A 15,004-nucleotide genomic window follows, 5' to 3' on the forward strand; every position below is an offset into this window, starting at 1 on the left:
GTGTGTGTGGGGGGGGGGGCATGGTGACGTCATGTGACCGTGGGGGGCGCATGGTGACGTCATGTGACCGTGGGGGGGGGCATGGTGACGTCATGTGACCGTGGGGGGTGCATGGTGACGTCATGTGACCGTGGGGGGGACATGGTGACATCATGTGACTGTGTGGGGGGGGGGGGGGGGACGACATGGTGACATCATGTGACCGTGGGGGGGGGTCGTTTCTAGGCTAACATTAGCTTTTTACTTTTTCATGCCTCAAACATCCTAAACGTGGATTCACTTCCTGCCGGCCGACGTAAGCATCATGAAGTCATCTTGCTGTTGTATGGATGGTTCTATGGATCCTGGTCCTGGTTCTGCTGATGTGGTTCCCTGGTTCCTATGGATCCTGGTCCTGGTCCCGCTGATGTGGTTCTCTGGTTCCTATGGATCCTGGTCCTGGCCCCGCTGATGTGGTTCTCCACCAGCCAATGGATGTGCGTCTGTCCAAGGCTCCAGCCTGTCCGTCCTTGGGAGCTGGATCTCTCCTTCACTGTGGTGCTCCCGGAGGTTTCTCTTTTCCCACTGGGTTTTTTGAGTTTTTCCTTCCCGAAGAAGGAGGGTCATAAAGGGCAGGTGATGCCTCGGACTGATCCACCGGACTGATCCACCGGACTGATCCATTGGCCTCATCGACTGCTGGACTCTTTATTAGATTGTTTGTTCGCTTACACTTGTTTATTTCAGTGAACTTTGTAAAGCACTATGAGACTCTGCTGTGATATTGAGCTATACAAATAAATTGAATTGAATTGAATTGTTGTTTGGGAACCACAGCTTCAGCGCTGGACTTCCAGAGGGCAGCGAGCTCTGCAGGTCTTTGAGTTCAGGAGGGAAGTTTTGAATCCACAACAAGCGCACAGGCGACCTGCTGGGCGTCCTCACATGGTGAAGGAGGAGCCGTTCTCACTGGATCCGTCCACCGAGCGGCGAGCGGACACATACACCTCAGAGGTGACCCTGGACAAGCGGCGCGGGCGGATGTACCTCTTCCCCAGACACCACAGGTCCTGGACGATCATCCTGAAGTGGTTCCTGAACTTCACCCCGACGAAGGCGTACAGCACCGGGTTCAGGCAGCAGTGCAGGTAGGCGATGGTCTTCGTCACCGTCTTGGCCGTTTTCAGGGTGTCCGACGCTTCGCACGACTGCAGCTCGAACATGTTGACGGTGTCGTAGAGCAACGTGATGTTGTAGGGCAGGTGGCAGATGATGAACACCGCCACCACGGCCAGCACCACCCGCACCGCCTTGTGCCGCTGGAAGTTTTTGGCTCTCAGCAGGGTGACGATGATGGCGGCGTAGCAGAAGACCATCACGAGCAGCGGCAGGAAGAAGCCCACGGCCAGCTGGGTGCCGGGGATGGCCACCTTCGTCCTCCACGCCATGGTGGCGTCCGTGGACTTGAACTCGCAGACGTACTGTGGAGACTCGGAGGTCTGATTCTTCTCGTCCTCGTCCATGAAGGAGTCCTTGATGTGGGACGGCTGGTACCAGTTGTAGAAGTAGAAGGAGGGGACGGACAGCAGGAGGGCGGAGACCCACACGACGGTGCAGATGGCGCGGCTGTACGGCAGCGAGCGCAGCCTGAAGCTGCGGCGCGCCTGGACGATGGCGATGTAGCGGTCGGTGCTGATGCAGGCGAGCAGCAGCATGCCGCTGTACAGGTTCACGCTGTAGGAGCCGCGCAGCAGCTTGCAGGCCACCGGCCCCATCGACCACCACGACAGCTCGTTGTAGACGATGAGCGGCAGCGACGCCACAAACAGCAGGTCTGCGATGGCGACGTTGAGCAGGTAGACGTCGGTCATGGACTTGGTCCTCTTGTAGAAGGCGTAGGTGACGATCACCAGGCTGTTTCCCAAGAAGCCCAGGATGCAGATGATGGAGTGGATGTACGGGCCGACCACCAGCTCCACGCTGTGGTTGTTCTGGTGGGTACAGGGTGGGACCAGGTCGTAGTCAGTGAAGTTGTAGTCTGATTGGTTGATCGGTCCGTTCTCTGAGTAATTCATCTTCTTCTTCTTCTCCTGCAAATAAAGACAGAACATGAATGAGTGTTGCTGCTGTTTAAAACCAATCAAAGGAACAGTAGCAGCCAGAGGATGAGGACATTCAGCATCATGTTCAGACTGATGAACGGTTAGCTTAGCTTAGCTTAGCATAAACACTCTGCTAGCTTGTTAGCACAGAATCTTCACCTGCACCATATTTTAAATGTATTTTCTGCCACATGTTTAATCCCTCGGACTGTTTTTATCACAGATTTCATCCTGTTCCGTGTGAAAACAGCAGAATGACATATATACAAACTAGTGAACTGGTCCTGTACGATGTGCATGACACTTTATGGAGTAAATTCAGGACACGGGGGCTGTTTTTCGCTCTGACCCCCCCTCGCAGTAAGAGCCATGAAAGAAATGAGGCATGTAAATGATGTGAAAGTGGCACAGCGGCGGCGTGGTGCTCGGCTGATGGCGTAACAGGAGCTTCTGCTGGTAAAAGAGTTCCAGCTGTGGTCGACTGTGGCGGTGAAGGAGTGAGCGTTTGCTCTCAGGTGTCTGAACACTCAGAGGAAGTTTGCAGAAATAAAAGAGGTCAGAAAAGGGTGGGAAGCACTCGGTGCCCCAGTTCATATGTAATGTGTGGTTTCATTCTGTGTCGCTTTGCAGCCAAACATCTGCTCAGGAAACCAGCCTCACGATCACAGGCCCGTCGGCAGCAACGCTTCATCCTCCTGAAAACACCAAAGTGCCGCTGGACTCTGTCATGATTTCAGGCCAGTGGGAGGAAAATAATCTGGTCCGGCCCTTTAAATGTTCACATCCAGAAGGACAAAGCGATCAGAGATCAGCGGCGGCTGCGAAGGTTTAACCTGCGGCCGTCGTCTCTTCCTCTATGATCTGGAGCTTCAGATTAAGAAAACATTCACGTTTGGACCTACAGGTCACATCAGAGCACGTCTGATGGGATTCAAAGCCCAGACTGCAGGCATGAAGTCTGGGTACTGAAGATAAGAAAGAACAGCCTTCGGTTTAACTGTTCATTACTACGGATTCTGTTTGATTTAACAGGAGCAAACAGATCTGTCATCAGATTCATCAGAGTCACCAGAGTCATCAGAGTCACCAGAGTCACCAGATTCATCAGAGTAACCAGAGTAATCAGATTCATCAGTCACCAGAGTAATCAGATTCATCAGATTCATCAGAGTCATCAGATTCATCAGTCATCAGAGTAATCAGATTCATCAGAGTCATCAGATTCATCAGAGTAACCAGAGTAATCAGATTCATCAGAGTAATCAGATTCATCAGAGTAATCAGATTCATCAGTCACCAGAGTAATCAGTCATCAGAGTCATCAGATTCATCAGAGTCATCAGATTCATCAGTCATCAGAGTCATCAGATTCATCAGAGTAATCAGATTCATCAGAGTCACCAGAGTCATCAGAGTAATCAGATTCATCAGTCACCAGAGTCATCAGAGTAATCAGATTCATCAGTCACCAGAGTCATCAGAGTAATCAGATTCATCAGTCACCAGAGTCATCAGAGTAATCAGATTCATCAGTCACCAGAGTCATCAGAGTAATCAGATTCATCAGAGTCACCAGAGTAATCAGATCATCAGAGTCATCAGAGTAATCAGATTCATCAGAGTCACCAGAGTAATCAGATTCACCAGAGTCATCAGAGTAATCAGATTCATCAGAGTCACCAGTCATCAGAGTAATCAGATTCATCAGAGTCACCAGAGTAATCAGATTCACCAGAGTCATCAGAGTAATCAGATTCATCAGAGTCACCAGAGTAATCAGATTCATCAGAGTCATCAGAGTCACCAGAGTCACCAGAGTCATCAGAGTAATCAGAGTCACCAGAGTAATCAGATTCATCAGAGTCATCAGAGTCACCAGAGTCATCAGAGTAATCAGATTCATCAGAGTCACCAGAGTAATCAGATTCATCAGAGTCATCAGAGTCACCAGAGTCACCAGAGTCATCAGAGTAATCAGAGTAATCAGATTCATCAGATTCATCAGAGTCATCAGTCACCAGAGTCATCAGAGTCACCAGATTCATCAGAGTCATCCAAATGCTTCTTTTCCTGCTTTGATTAAAGGAAAAATTCACAGTTTTGAAGTGAGACAGTCTGAGTCAGAGACCAGTTGGACTCAAACGGACCCTTTAACACACCAGAGTCTCACAGTAAAATAGAATCCTGTGTGAAATGTAATGTGGCGTTAGCTTGTAGCCGTTAGCATCAGTTAGAAACTTTATTTATCAGCACGACGCTGAAAGGCTCCGAGGGATAAAAAACATCTGCAGGTTGTTTTTACGTGATGACGTAAAAGCTACTGAACACACCGAACAACTTCCAGCAGCATCTGAATGCATCAGTCCGGTTTCCTCGGTGATGTCGGCCCGAGCCTCGTCCGTCAGGCTGCACAGAAACAAACGGCTGTAAAGAGAAATAAGACGACAGTTCCTCAAACGCCTCATGTTCCTGCTCTCTACTTCTGCTTCCTGGACATCAAACTGGACCGCAGCCGCTCGGTGTGGCCCTCCGACTTCCCGTCTGACAAATGTCAAACAAACAACCTCAGTGGACACTGAAGTCTGAGGTCTGAATCAGGTATCATGTAAAGTCCTGTTCTAGTTCACCTGTGTGAGGTGTGTGTTCACCCCTCTGTGTCACACACACACACACACACACACACAACCCCTGGATGTTCAGACAGCAGCTCCTGTCTGCAGAGGACGAACCCCTGGATGTGATCAGTGGATCACTGAGATCTGCAGCCTCTCTTGGACGTCAGTCTGAATCTGTTTCATGTCTGTGAGGTCTGGTTTCAGTCGCTCATGAAGGAGGATCTGCATTTATAAATATAACAAACTAGCACAGAACAGCTGCTTTGTATTTAAAGGGCAGTTTGACTCTACGTCACGTGGACTCATCACGCTCACATGGCTCCAGCTCTGCTATTCATTTGCATCTCATTAAGTTGGAGCCACAGGACGCTGCAGCAGGTGACAGCACTGGTTCCTCATCAGCAGTGAAAGAGCTCATTATTATTGATCATTGTGACTGAAACTCTCTCCTGGCCGTTTAAAGCTCCTCTGATGCTGCAGCAGGTGGTTGTGGGGATGAATCTGAATCCTGTTAATCATGTTTAAGGTTAATATTTAGGATTCAAATCATCTACAGACTAACAGCCAGCTCAGAAAAGTAGTGCAGGAAGATATTTGCTCTCTTTATAAGGCAGGAAACCAGATACAGCAACATGTTGTTCCATCAGAAGAGACTGAACAAAGACAGGAAACATGCTGATCACACACACTATAGACCTCCACTACACACTGACACACTGACTAACACACACACACACTATAGACCTCCACTACACACTGACACACTGACTAACTAGCACACACACACACACTATAGACCTCCACTACACACTGACACACTGACTAACACACACACACACTATAGACCTCCACTACACACTGACACACTGACTAACTAGCACACACACACACACTATAGACCTCCACTACACACTGACACACTGACTAACACACACACACACACACTATAGACCTCCACTACACACTGACACACTGACTAACTAGCACACACACACTATAGACCTCCACTACACACTGACACACTGACTAACTAGCACACACACACTATAGACCTCCACTACACACTGACACACTGACTAACTAGCACACACACTATAGACCTCCACTACACACTGACACACTGACTAACACACACACACACTATAGACCTCCACTACACACTGACACACTGACTAACACACACACACTATAGACCTCCACTACACACTGACACACTGACTAACTAGCACACACACACTATAGACCTCCACTACACACTGACACACTGACTAACTAGCACACACACTATAGACCTCCACTACACACTGACACACTGACTAACTAGCACACACACACTATAGACCTCCACTACACACTGACACACTGACTAACTAGCACACACACTATAGACCTCCACTACACACTGACACACTGACTAACTAGCACACACACACTATAGACCTCCACTACACACTGACACACTGACTAACTAACACACACACACTATAGACCTCCACTACACACTAACACACTGACTAACTAGCACACACACACTATAGACCTCCACTACACACTGACACACTGACTAACTAGCACACACACACTATAGACCTCCACTACACACTAACACACTGACTAACTAACACACACACACTATAGACCTCCACTACACACTGACACACTGACTAACTAACACACACACACACACACACACACACACTATAGACCTCCACTACACACTGACACACTGACTAACTAGCACACACACACACACACACACACACACACACACTATAGACCTCCACTACACACTAACACACTGACTAACTAGCACACACACACTATAGACCTCCACTACACACTAACACACTGACTAACTAGCACACACACACTATAGACCTCCACTACACACTAACACACTGACTAACTAGCACACACACACACACACACACACTATAGACCTCCACTAAACACTGACACACTGACTAACTAGCACACACACACACACACACACACACACACACACACACACTATAGACCTCCACTACACACTAACACACTGACTAACTAGCACACACACACACACACTATAGACCTCCACTACACACTGACACACTGACTAACTAGCACACACACACACACACACTATAGACCTCCACTACACACTGACTAACTAACACACACACACACACACTATAGACCTCCACTACACACTGACACACTGACTAACACACACACACACTATAGACCTCCACTACACACTAACACACTGACTAACTAGCACACACACACTATAGACCTCCACTACACACTGACTAACTAGCACACACACACACACACACACACACACACTATAGACCTCCACTACACACTGACACACTGACTAACTAGCACACACACACACACACACACACACACACACACACTATAGACCTCCACTACACACTGACACACTGACTAACTAGCACACACACACACACACACACACACACACACACACTATAGACCTCCACTACACACTGACACACTGACTAACTAGCGCACACACACACACACACACACACACTATAGACCTCCACTACACACTGACACACTGACTAACTAGCACACACACACACACACACACACACACTATAGACCTCCACTACACACTAACACACTGACTAACTAGCACACACACACTATAGACCTCCACTACACACTAACACACTGACTAACTAGCACACACACACACACTATAGACCTCCACTACACACTGACACACTGACTAACTAGCACACACACACTATAGACCTCCACTACACACTGACACACTGACTAACTAGCACACACACACACACTATAGACCTCCACTACACACTAACACACTGACTAACTAGCACACACACACTATAGACCTCCACTACACACTGACACACTGACTAACTAGCACACACACACACACACTATAGACCTCCACTACACACTGACACACTGACTAACTAGCACACACACACTATAGACCTCAACTACACACTGACACACTGACTAACTAGCACACACACACTATAGACCTCCACTACACACTGACACACTGACTAACTAGCACACACACACTATAGACCTCCACTACACACTGACACACTGACTAACTAGCACACACACACTATAGACCTCAACTACACACTGACACACTGACTAACTAGCACACACACACTATAGACCTCCACTACACACTAACACACTGACTAACTAGCACACACACACACTATAGACCTCCACTACACACTGACACACTGACTAACTAGCACACACACACACACTATAGACCTCCACTACACACTGACACACTGACTAACTAGCACACACACACACACACACACACTATAGACCTCCACTACACACTGACACACTGACTAACTAGCACACACACACACTATAGACCTCCACTATACACTGACACACTGACTAACTAACACACACACACTATAGACCTCCACTACACACTAACACACTGACTAACTAGCACACACACACACACACACACACACACACACACACTATAGACCTCCACTACACACTGACTAACTAACACACACACACACACACACACACACTATAGACCTCCACTACACACTAACACACTGACTAACTAGCACACACACACTATAGACCTCCACTACACACTGACTAACTAGCACACACACACACACACACACAATAGACCTCCACTACACACTGACTAACTAGCACACACACACACACACACACACACACACACACACACTATAGACCTCCACTACACACTAACTAACTAGCACACACACACACACACACACACACACACACACACACTATAGACCTCCACTACACACTGACACACTGACTAACTAGCACACACACACACACACACACTATAGACCTCCACTACACACTAACACACTGACTAACTAGCACACACACACACACACACACACACACACTATAGACCTCCACTACACACTGACTAACTAGCACACACACACACACACACACACACACACACACACACTATAGACCTCCACTACACACTGACACACTGACTAACTAGCACACACACACACACTATAGACCTCCACTACACACTAACACACTGACTAACTAGCACACACACACACACACACACACTATAGACCTCCACTACACACTGACACACTGACTAACTAGCACACACACACACACTATAGACCTCCACTACACACTAACACACTGACTAACTAGCACACACACACACACACACTATAGACCTCCACTACACACTGACTAACTAACACACACACACACACACACACACTATAGACCTCCACTACACACTGACTAACTAACACACACACACACACACACACACACACTATAGACCTCCACTACACACTAACACACTGACTAACTAGCACACACACACTATAGACCTCCACTACACACTGACTAACTAGCACACACACACACACACACACACACACAATAGACCTCCACTACACACTGACTAACTAGCACACACACACACACACACACACACACACACTATAGACCTCCACTACACACTAACTAACTAGCACACACACACACACACACACACACACACACACACACACACACACACACACTATAGACCTCCACTACACACTGACTAACTAACACACACACACACACACACACACTATAGACCTCCACTACACACTAACACACTGACTAACTAGCACACACACACTATAGACCTCCACTACACACTGACTAACTAGCACACACACACACACACACACACACACACTATAGACCTCCACTACACACTGACACACTGACTAACTAGCACACACACACACACACTATAGACCTCCACTACACACTGACTAACTAGCACACACACACACACTATAGACCTCCACTACACACTGACACACTGACTAACTAGCACACACACACTATAGACCTCCACTACACACTGACACACTGACTAACTAGCACACACACACTATAGACCTCCACTACACACTAACACACTGACTAACTAGCACACACACACTATAGACCTCCACTACACACTGACACACTGACTAACTAGTTTGTTAAAAGCAGTCGTAGTTTAATGACCTCATGTCGTTAAATGATGGTCTTCCAGACACAGACACTAATGTTATCTTACATCATCTGTCAGCGTCTCAGCTCACTGACACAGAAGAAGAAGAAGAAGAAGAAGAAGAAGAAGAAGAAGAAGAAGAAGAAGAAGAAGAAGAAGAAAATCTGAACAACGTCTGACTTCATCTGGATTTAAAACATTTCACAGCAGAGTTCCTCAGACGGGCGAACAGAGTCAGAGCACAAAGGTCTGGAAACTGGAATCTGTGAATAAATAGCTGAACTCACAGTCTGAAGGCTGCTGATACTGTTACTGCTGCTGCTGCTGCTGCTGCTGCTGCTGCTGCTGCTGCTGCTGCTGCTGCTGCTGCTGCTCACAGGTGAGGAGGATGATGATGATGATGAGGTGGAGACGAGGCGGCTGCACGACATCAATAAAACACACTGAAAACACACCGCTGATAAATCAGAAACGTGTGCGTGAGCTAATTCAAACACCCCCCCCCCCCTCCTCCCTCCTCCTCCCCCCTCCTCCCCCCTCCTCCCTCCTCCCTCCCCCCTTCTAATTTAATCAGTAACATCATGGTTTAGAAAAATATTCTCTCTCCAAACCAGGTCCAGAGAAACCGTCCCCACTAAGACATATTACGAGAACACACACACACAGTATGTGTCTCGACCTTTGTGGGGACTTCCCCTACACAGTGTGTACTGGAACTGAAGAACACCAACCTCAGCAATCCCCAACAAACACGACACCGTGTCCCACGAGTCAGCTTAAAACACTCTGTCCCCACTAAGTCAGTAATACCTGAACACACACATTTAATCTATGTGTGTGTGATCTGTAATAGAAGCACTCACACACACACACACACACACACACACACACACACACACACACACCGTGCACTGTAACTGAAGAACACTAACACATCCCTGACATTAACAGTCACCAACAAACACTTTTAGTTTTATCAATAACAAGCATCATTGTTCTCCTGGTGGGGGTCCAGAAAAACTGCCCCACTAAACAGTGTCCCCACAAGTCTGCTGACACAGAACGGTCCCCACTGAGTCAGTAACACAAGAATACACATTTATTCTATGCAACGAGTGTGTGTCATGGTGAGAGAACAGGAAGTGACAACAGCTGATTCGGCAAACTTCACTTCCTTAACTGTTTCAGACGAGAATAAAGGAGCAGTCCGACATAAAAGACCTTTAGTCTTAAATCTTCCCGTGGGAGACGTTTTGGCCTTTAACTTTTCAAAGAGTCAAAAGCATCTTTCAGTTTTTGAGTGAAAAGTCCTGGTTCAGGACAGAAATCCTTCTCGTCAGACTCTACAGCTGCAAACAAACAACCACTAAACATAGAAATATCATTTTGAGCAACACTTTACTTCCATTTCCACCTTAAACTCAGAGAGAGGAAGCATGAAGCTCTACAACAGCTCATCTGGAGCTTTGTGGAGGCTCGTTTACCTGCTGACCTGAGACGTCTAAAACATGTTTCCTGTGTGAATCCTGTCTGTTTAATGTTTGATAACGAAGAAATTCATTGGCTTTATTACAACAAATTGAGTCTGAGTCTGACCTGTTATTAATAACAACCAGACTTTTATGAGTCTATGTTGAATGTTTGGTATCAGTCTGTAAAGAAGCGTCCTCTGATTGGTCGGTATCAGTCTGTATAAAGAAGCGTCCTCTGATTGGTCGGTATCAGTCTGTATAAAGAAGCGTCCTCTGATTGGTCGGTATCAGTCTGTAAAGAAGCGTCCTTTGATTGGTCGGTATCAGTCTATAAAGAAGCGTCCTCTGATTGGTCGGTATCAGTCTGTATAAAGAAGCGTCCTCTGATTGGTCGGTATCAGTCTATAAAGAAGCGTCCTCTGATTGGTCGGTATCAGTCTATAAAGAAGCGTCCTCTGATTGGTCGGTATCAGTCTGTAAAGAAGCGTCCTCTGATTGGTCGGTATCAGTCTGTATAAAGAAGCGTCCTCTGATTGGTCGGTATCAGTCTGTAAAGAAGCGTCCTCTGATTGGTCGGTATCAGTCTATAAAGAAGCGTCCTCTGATTGGTCGGTATCAGTCTATAAAGAAGCGTCCTTTGATTGGTCGGTATCAGTCTATAAAGAAGCGTCCTTTGATTGGTCGGTATCAGTCTGTGTAAAGAAGCGTCCTCTGATTGGTCGGTATCAGTCTGTATAAAGAAGCGTCCTCTGATTGGTCGGTATCAGTCTATAAAGAAGCGTCCTCTGATTGGTCGGTATCAGTCTGTAAAGAAGCGTCCTCTGATTGGTCGGTATCAGTCTATAAAGAAGCGTCCTCTGATTGGTCGGTATCAGTCTGTAAAGAAGCGTCCTCTGATTGGTCGGTATCAGTCTGTAAAGAAGCGTCCTCTGATTGGTCGGTATCAGTCTGTAAAGAAGCGTCCTCTGATTGGTCGGTATCAGTCTATAAAGAAGCGTCCTCTGATTGGTCGGTATCAGTCTATAAAGAAGCGTCCTCTGATTGGTCGGTATCAGTCTATAAAGAAGCGTCCTCTGATTGGTCGGTATCAGTCTATAAAGAAGCGTCCTCTGATTGGTCGGTATCAGTCTGTATAAAGAAGCGTCCTCTGATTGGTCGGTATCAGTCTGTGTAAAGAAGCGTCCTCTGATTGGTCGGTATCAGTCTATAAAGAAGCGTCCTCTGATTGGTCGGTATCAGTCTGTGTAAAGAAGCGTCCTCTGATTGGTCGGTATCAGTCTATAAAGAAGCGTCCTCTGATTGGTCGGTATCAGTCTATAAAGAAGCGTCCTTTGATTGGTCGGTATCAGTCTGTATAAAGAAGCGTCCTCTGATTGGTCGGTATCAGTCTGTATAAAGAAGCGTCCTCTGATTGGTCGGTATCAGTCTGTAAAGAAGCGTCCTTTGATTGGTCGGTATCAGTCTATAAAGAAGCGTCCTCTGATTGGTCGGTATCAGTCTGTATAAAGAAGCGTCCTCTGATTGGTCGGTATCAGTCTGTGTAAAGAAGCGTCCTCTGATTGGTCGGTATCAGTCTGTGTAAAGAAGCGTCCTCTGATTGGTCGGTATCAGTCTGTGTAAAGAAGCGTCCTCTGATTGGTCGGTATCAGTCTGTAAAGAAGCGTCCTCTGATTGGTCGGTATCAGTCTGTATAAAGAAGCGTCCTTTGATTGGTCGGTATCAGTCTGTATAAAGAAGCGTCCTCTGATTGGTCGGTATCAGTCTATAAAGAAGCGTCCTTTGATTGGTCGGTATCAGTCTGTATAAAGAAGCGTCCTCTGATTGGTCGGTATCAGTCTGTAAAGAAGCGTCCTCTGATTGGTCGGTATCAGTCTGTAAAGAAGCGTCCTCTGATTGGTCGGTATCAGTCTGTATAAAGAAGCGTCCTTTGATTGGTCGGTATCAGTCTATAAAGAAGCGTCCTTTGATTGGTCGGTATCAGTCTGTATAAAGAAGCGTCCTCTGATTGGTCGGTATCAGTCTATAAAGAAGCGTCCTCTGATTGGTCGGTATCAGTCTGTATAAAGAAGCGTCCTCTGATTGGTCGGTATCAGTCTGTATAAAGAAGCGTCCTCTGATTGGTCGGTATCAGTCTGTATAAAGAAGCGTCCTCTGATTGGTCGGTATCAGTCTGTATAAAGAAGCGTCCTCTGATTGGTCGGTATCAGTCTGTATAAAGAAGCGTCCTCTGATTGGTCGGTATCAGTCTGTATAAAGAAGCGTCCTCTGATTGGTCGGTATCAGTCTATAAAGAAGCGTCCTCTGATTGGTCGGTATCAGTCTATAAAGAAGCGTCCTCTGATTGGTCGGTATCAGTCTGTAAAGAAGCGTCCTCTGATTGGTCGGTATCAGTCTGTATAAAGAAGCGTCCTCTGATTGGTCGGTATCAGTCTGTATAAAGAAGCGTCCTTTGATTGGTCGGTATCAGTCTGTATAAAGAAGCGTCCTTTGATTGGTCGGTATCAGTCTATAAAGAAGCGTCCTCTGATTGGTCGGTATCAGTCTGTAAAGAAGCGTCCTCTGATTGGTCGGTATCAGTCTGTAAAGAAGCGTCCTCTGATTGGTCGGTATCAGTCTGTATAAAGAAGCGTCCTCTGATTGGTCGGTATCAGTCTATAAAGAAGCGTCCTTTGATTGGTCGGTATCAGTCTATAAAGAAGCGTCCTTTGATTGGTCGGTATCAGTCTATAAAGAAGCGTCCTCTGATTGGTCGGTATCAGTCTGTATAAAGAAGCGTCCTCTGATTGGTCGGTATCAGTCTGTATAAAGAAGCGTCCTCTGATTGGTCGGTATCAGTCTGTATAAAGAAGCGTCCTCTGATTGGTCGGTATCAGTCTGTATAAAGAAGCGTCCTCTGATTGGTCGGTATCAGTCTGTGTAAAGAAGCGTCCTCTGATTGGTCGGTATCAGTCTGTGTAAAGAAGCGTCCTCTGATTGGTCGGTATCAGTCTGTAAAGAAGCGTCCTCTGATTGGTCGGTATCAGTCTGTATAAAGAAGCGTCCTCTGATTGGTCGGTATCAGTCTATAAAGAAGCGTCCTTTGATTGGTCGGTATCAGTCTGTATAAAGAAGCGTCCTCTGATTGGTAGGTATCAGTCTGTATACAGAAGCGTCCTCTGATTGGTCGGTATCAGTCTGTATAAAGAAGCGTCCTCTGATTGGTCGGTATCAGTCTATAAAGAAGCGTCCTTTGATTGGTCGGTATCAGTCTATAAAGAAGCGTCCTCTGATTGGTCGGTATCAGTCTGTAAAGAAGCGTCCTCTGATTGGTCGGTATCATGAGCTTCTGCTCTCAGTCTCTAGTTTACAGTCTTCTTCAGCACAGCAGGATGTTCATTTAGTAAATTATGGTCCATTTAGAGGAAGATACACCAGGAAGGGGGGGGCAGGGCTACCTGCTCACTGACCAATCAGAAGAGGGTCCTGTCTGAACCTGACCAATCAGAGGAGGGCTTTGAGGAAGGAATATCACTTCTGGCTCCAAAAAACCAAGATGGTGACGTCCATGAAGCCAAACTTGAGGCTTCAAAATGGTGCGACTGATTTGGAGTGAAAAGTGAAGCTGGTGTTTGGATTAGCTGGACCACACTCAGGATAACGGAGGAACACGGGTGTTTATGTGAACGCCGCTTGCTGAGATGTTGTGAAGGCTCAGGACTCCCCACCAGGCCGCCTCCACGCGCCTCAAACACCCCACAGCTCTGAAAACATCAGCAAAGACACGTC

At 46.9% G+C, this 15,004-nt stretch overlaps 2 protein-coding genes across 2 annotated transcripts in view; one reads left to right on the top strand and one right to left on the bottom strand.

Annotated features, from left to right (window-relative positions):
- Positions 1–9,935, top strand: part of kif26aa (kinesin family member 26Aa) — a 55,808-nt gene extending 45,873 nt beyond the window's left edge. Inside the window, exons 17-18 of the mRNA XM_070849818.1 lie at positions 5,056–5,100; positions 9,846–9,935. Of these exons, the coding sequence (XP_070705919.1) occupies positions 5,056–5,100; positions 9,846–9,935 (135 nt within the window). The remainder of the gene's footprint in view (positions 1–5,055; positions 5,101–9,845) is intronic.
- On the bottom strand, positions 843–10,070 carry ccr6a (chemokine (C-C motif) receptor 6a). The gene is made up of 2 exons (XM_070848979.1): positions 10,055–10,070; positions 843–2,069 (listed from the first exon to the last, which is right to left on the bottom strand). Exon 2 carries the CDS (start codon positions 2,052–2,054, stop codon positions 921–923), a length of 1,134 nt encoding a protein of 377 aa, XP_070705080.1. The 5' UTR covers positions 2,055–2,069; positions 10,055–10,070; the 3' UTR covers positions 843–920.
- Between the last annotated feature and the right edge of the window lie 4,934 nt (positions 10,071–15,004).

The sequence above is a fragment of the Pempheris klunzingeri genome, chromosome 18, assembly GCF_042242105.1.
Source record: "Pempheris klunzingeri isolate RE-2024b chromosome 18, fPemKlu1.hap1, whole genome shotgun sequence".
NCBI lineage: Eukaryota > Metazoa > Chordata > Actinopteri > Acropomatiformes > Pempheridae > Pempheris > Pempheris klunzingeri.

Coding starts and splice junctions, on each gene's coding strand:
- ccr6a (XM_070848979.1), bottom strand. CDS start 2,054: ATGAATTACTCAGAGAACGGACCGATCAACCAATCAGACTACAACTTC.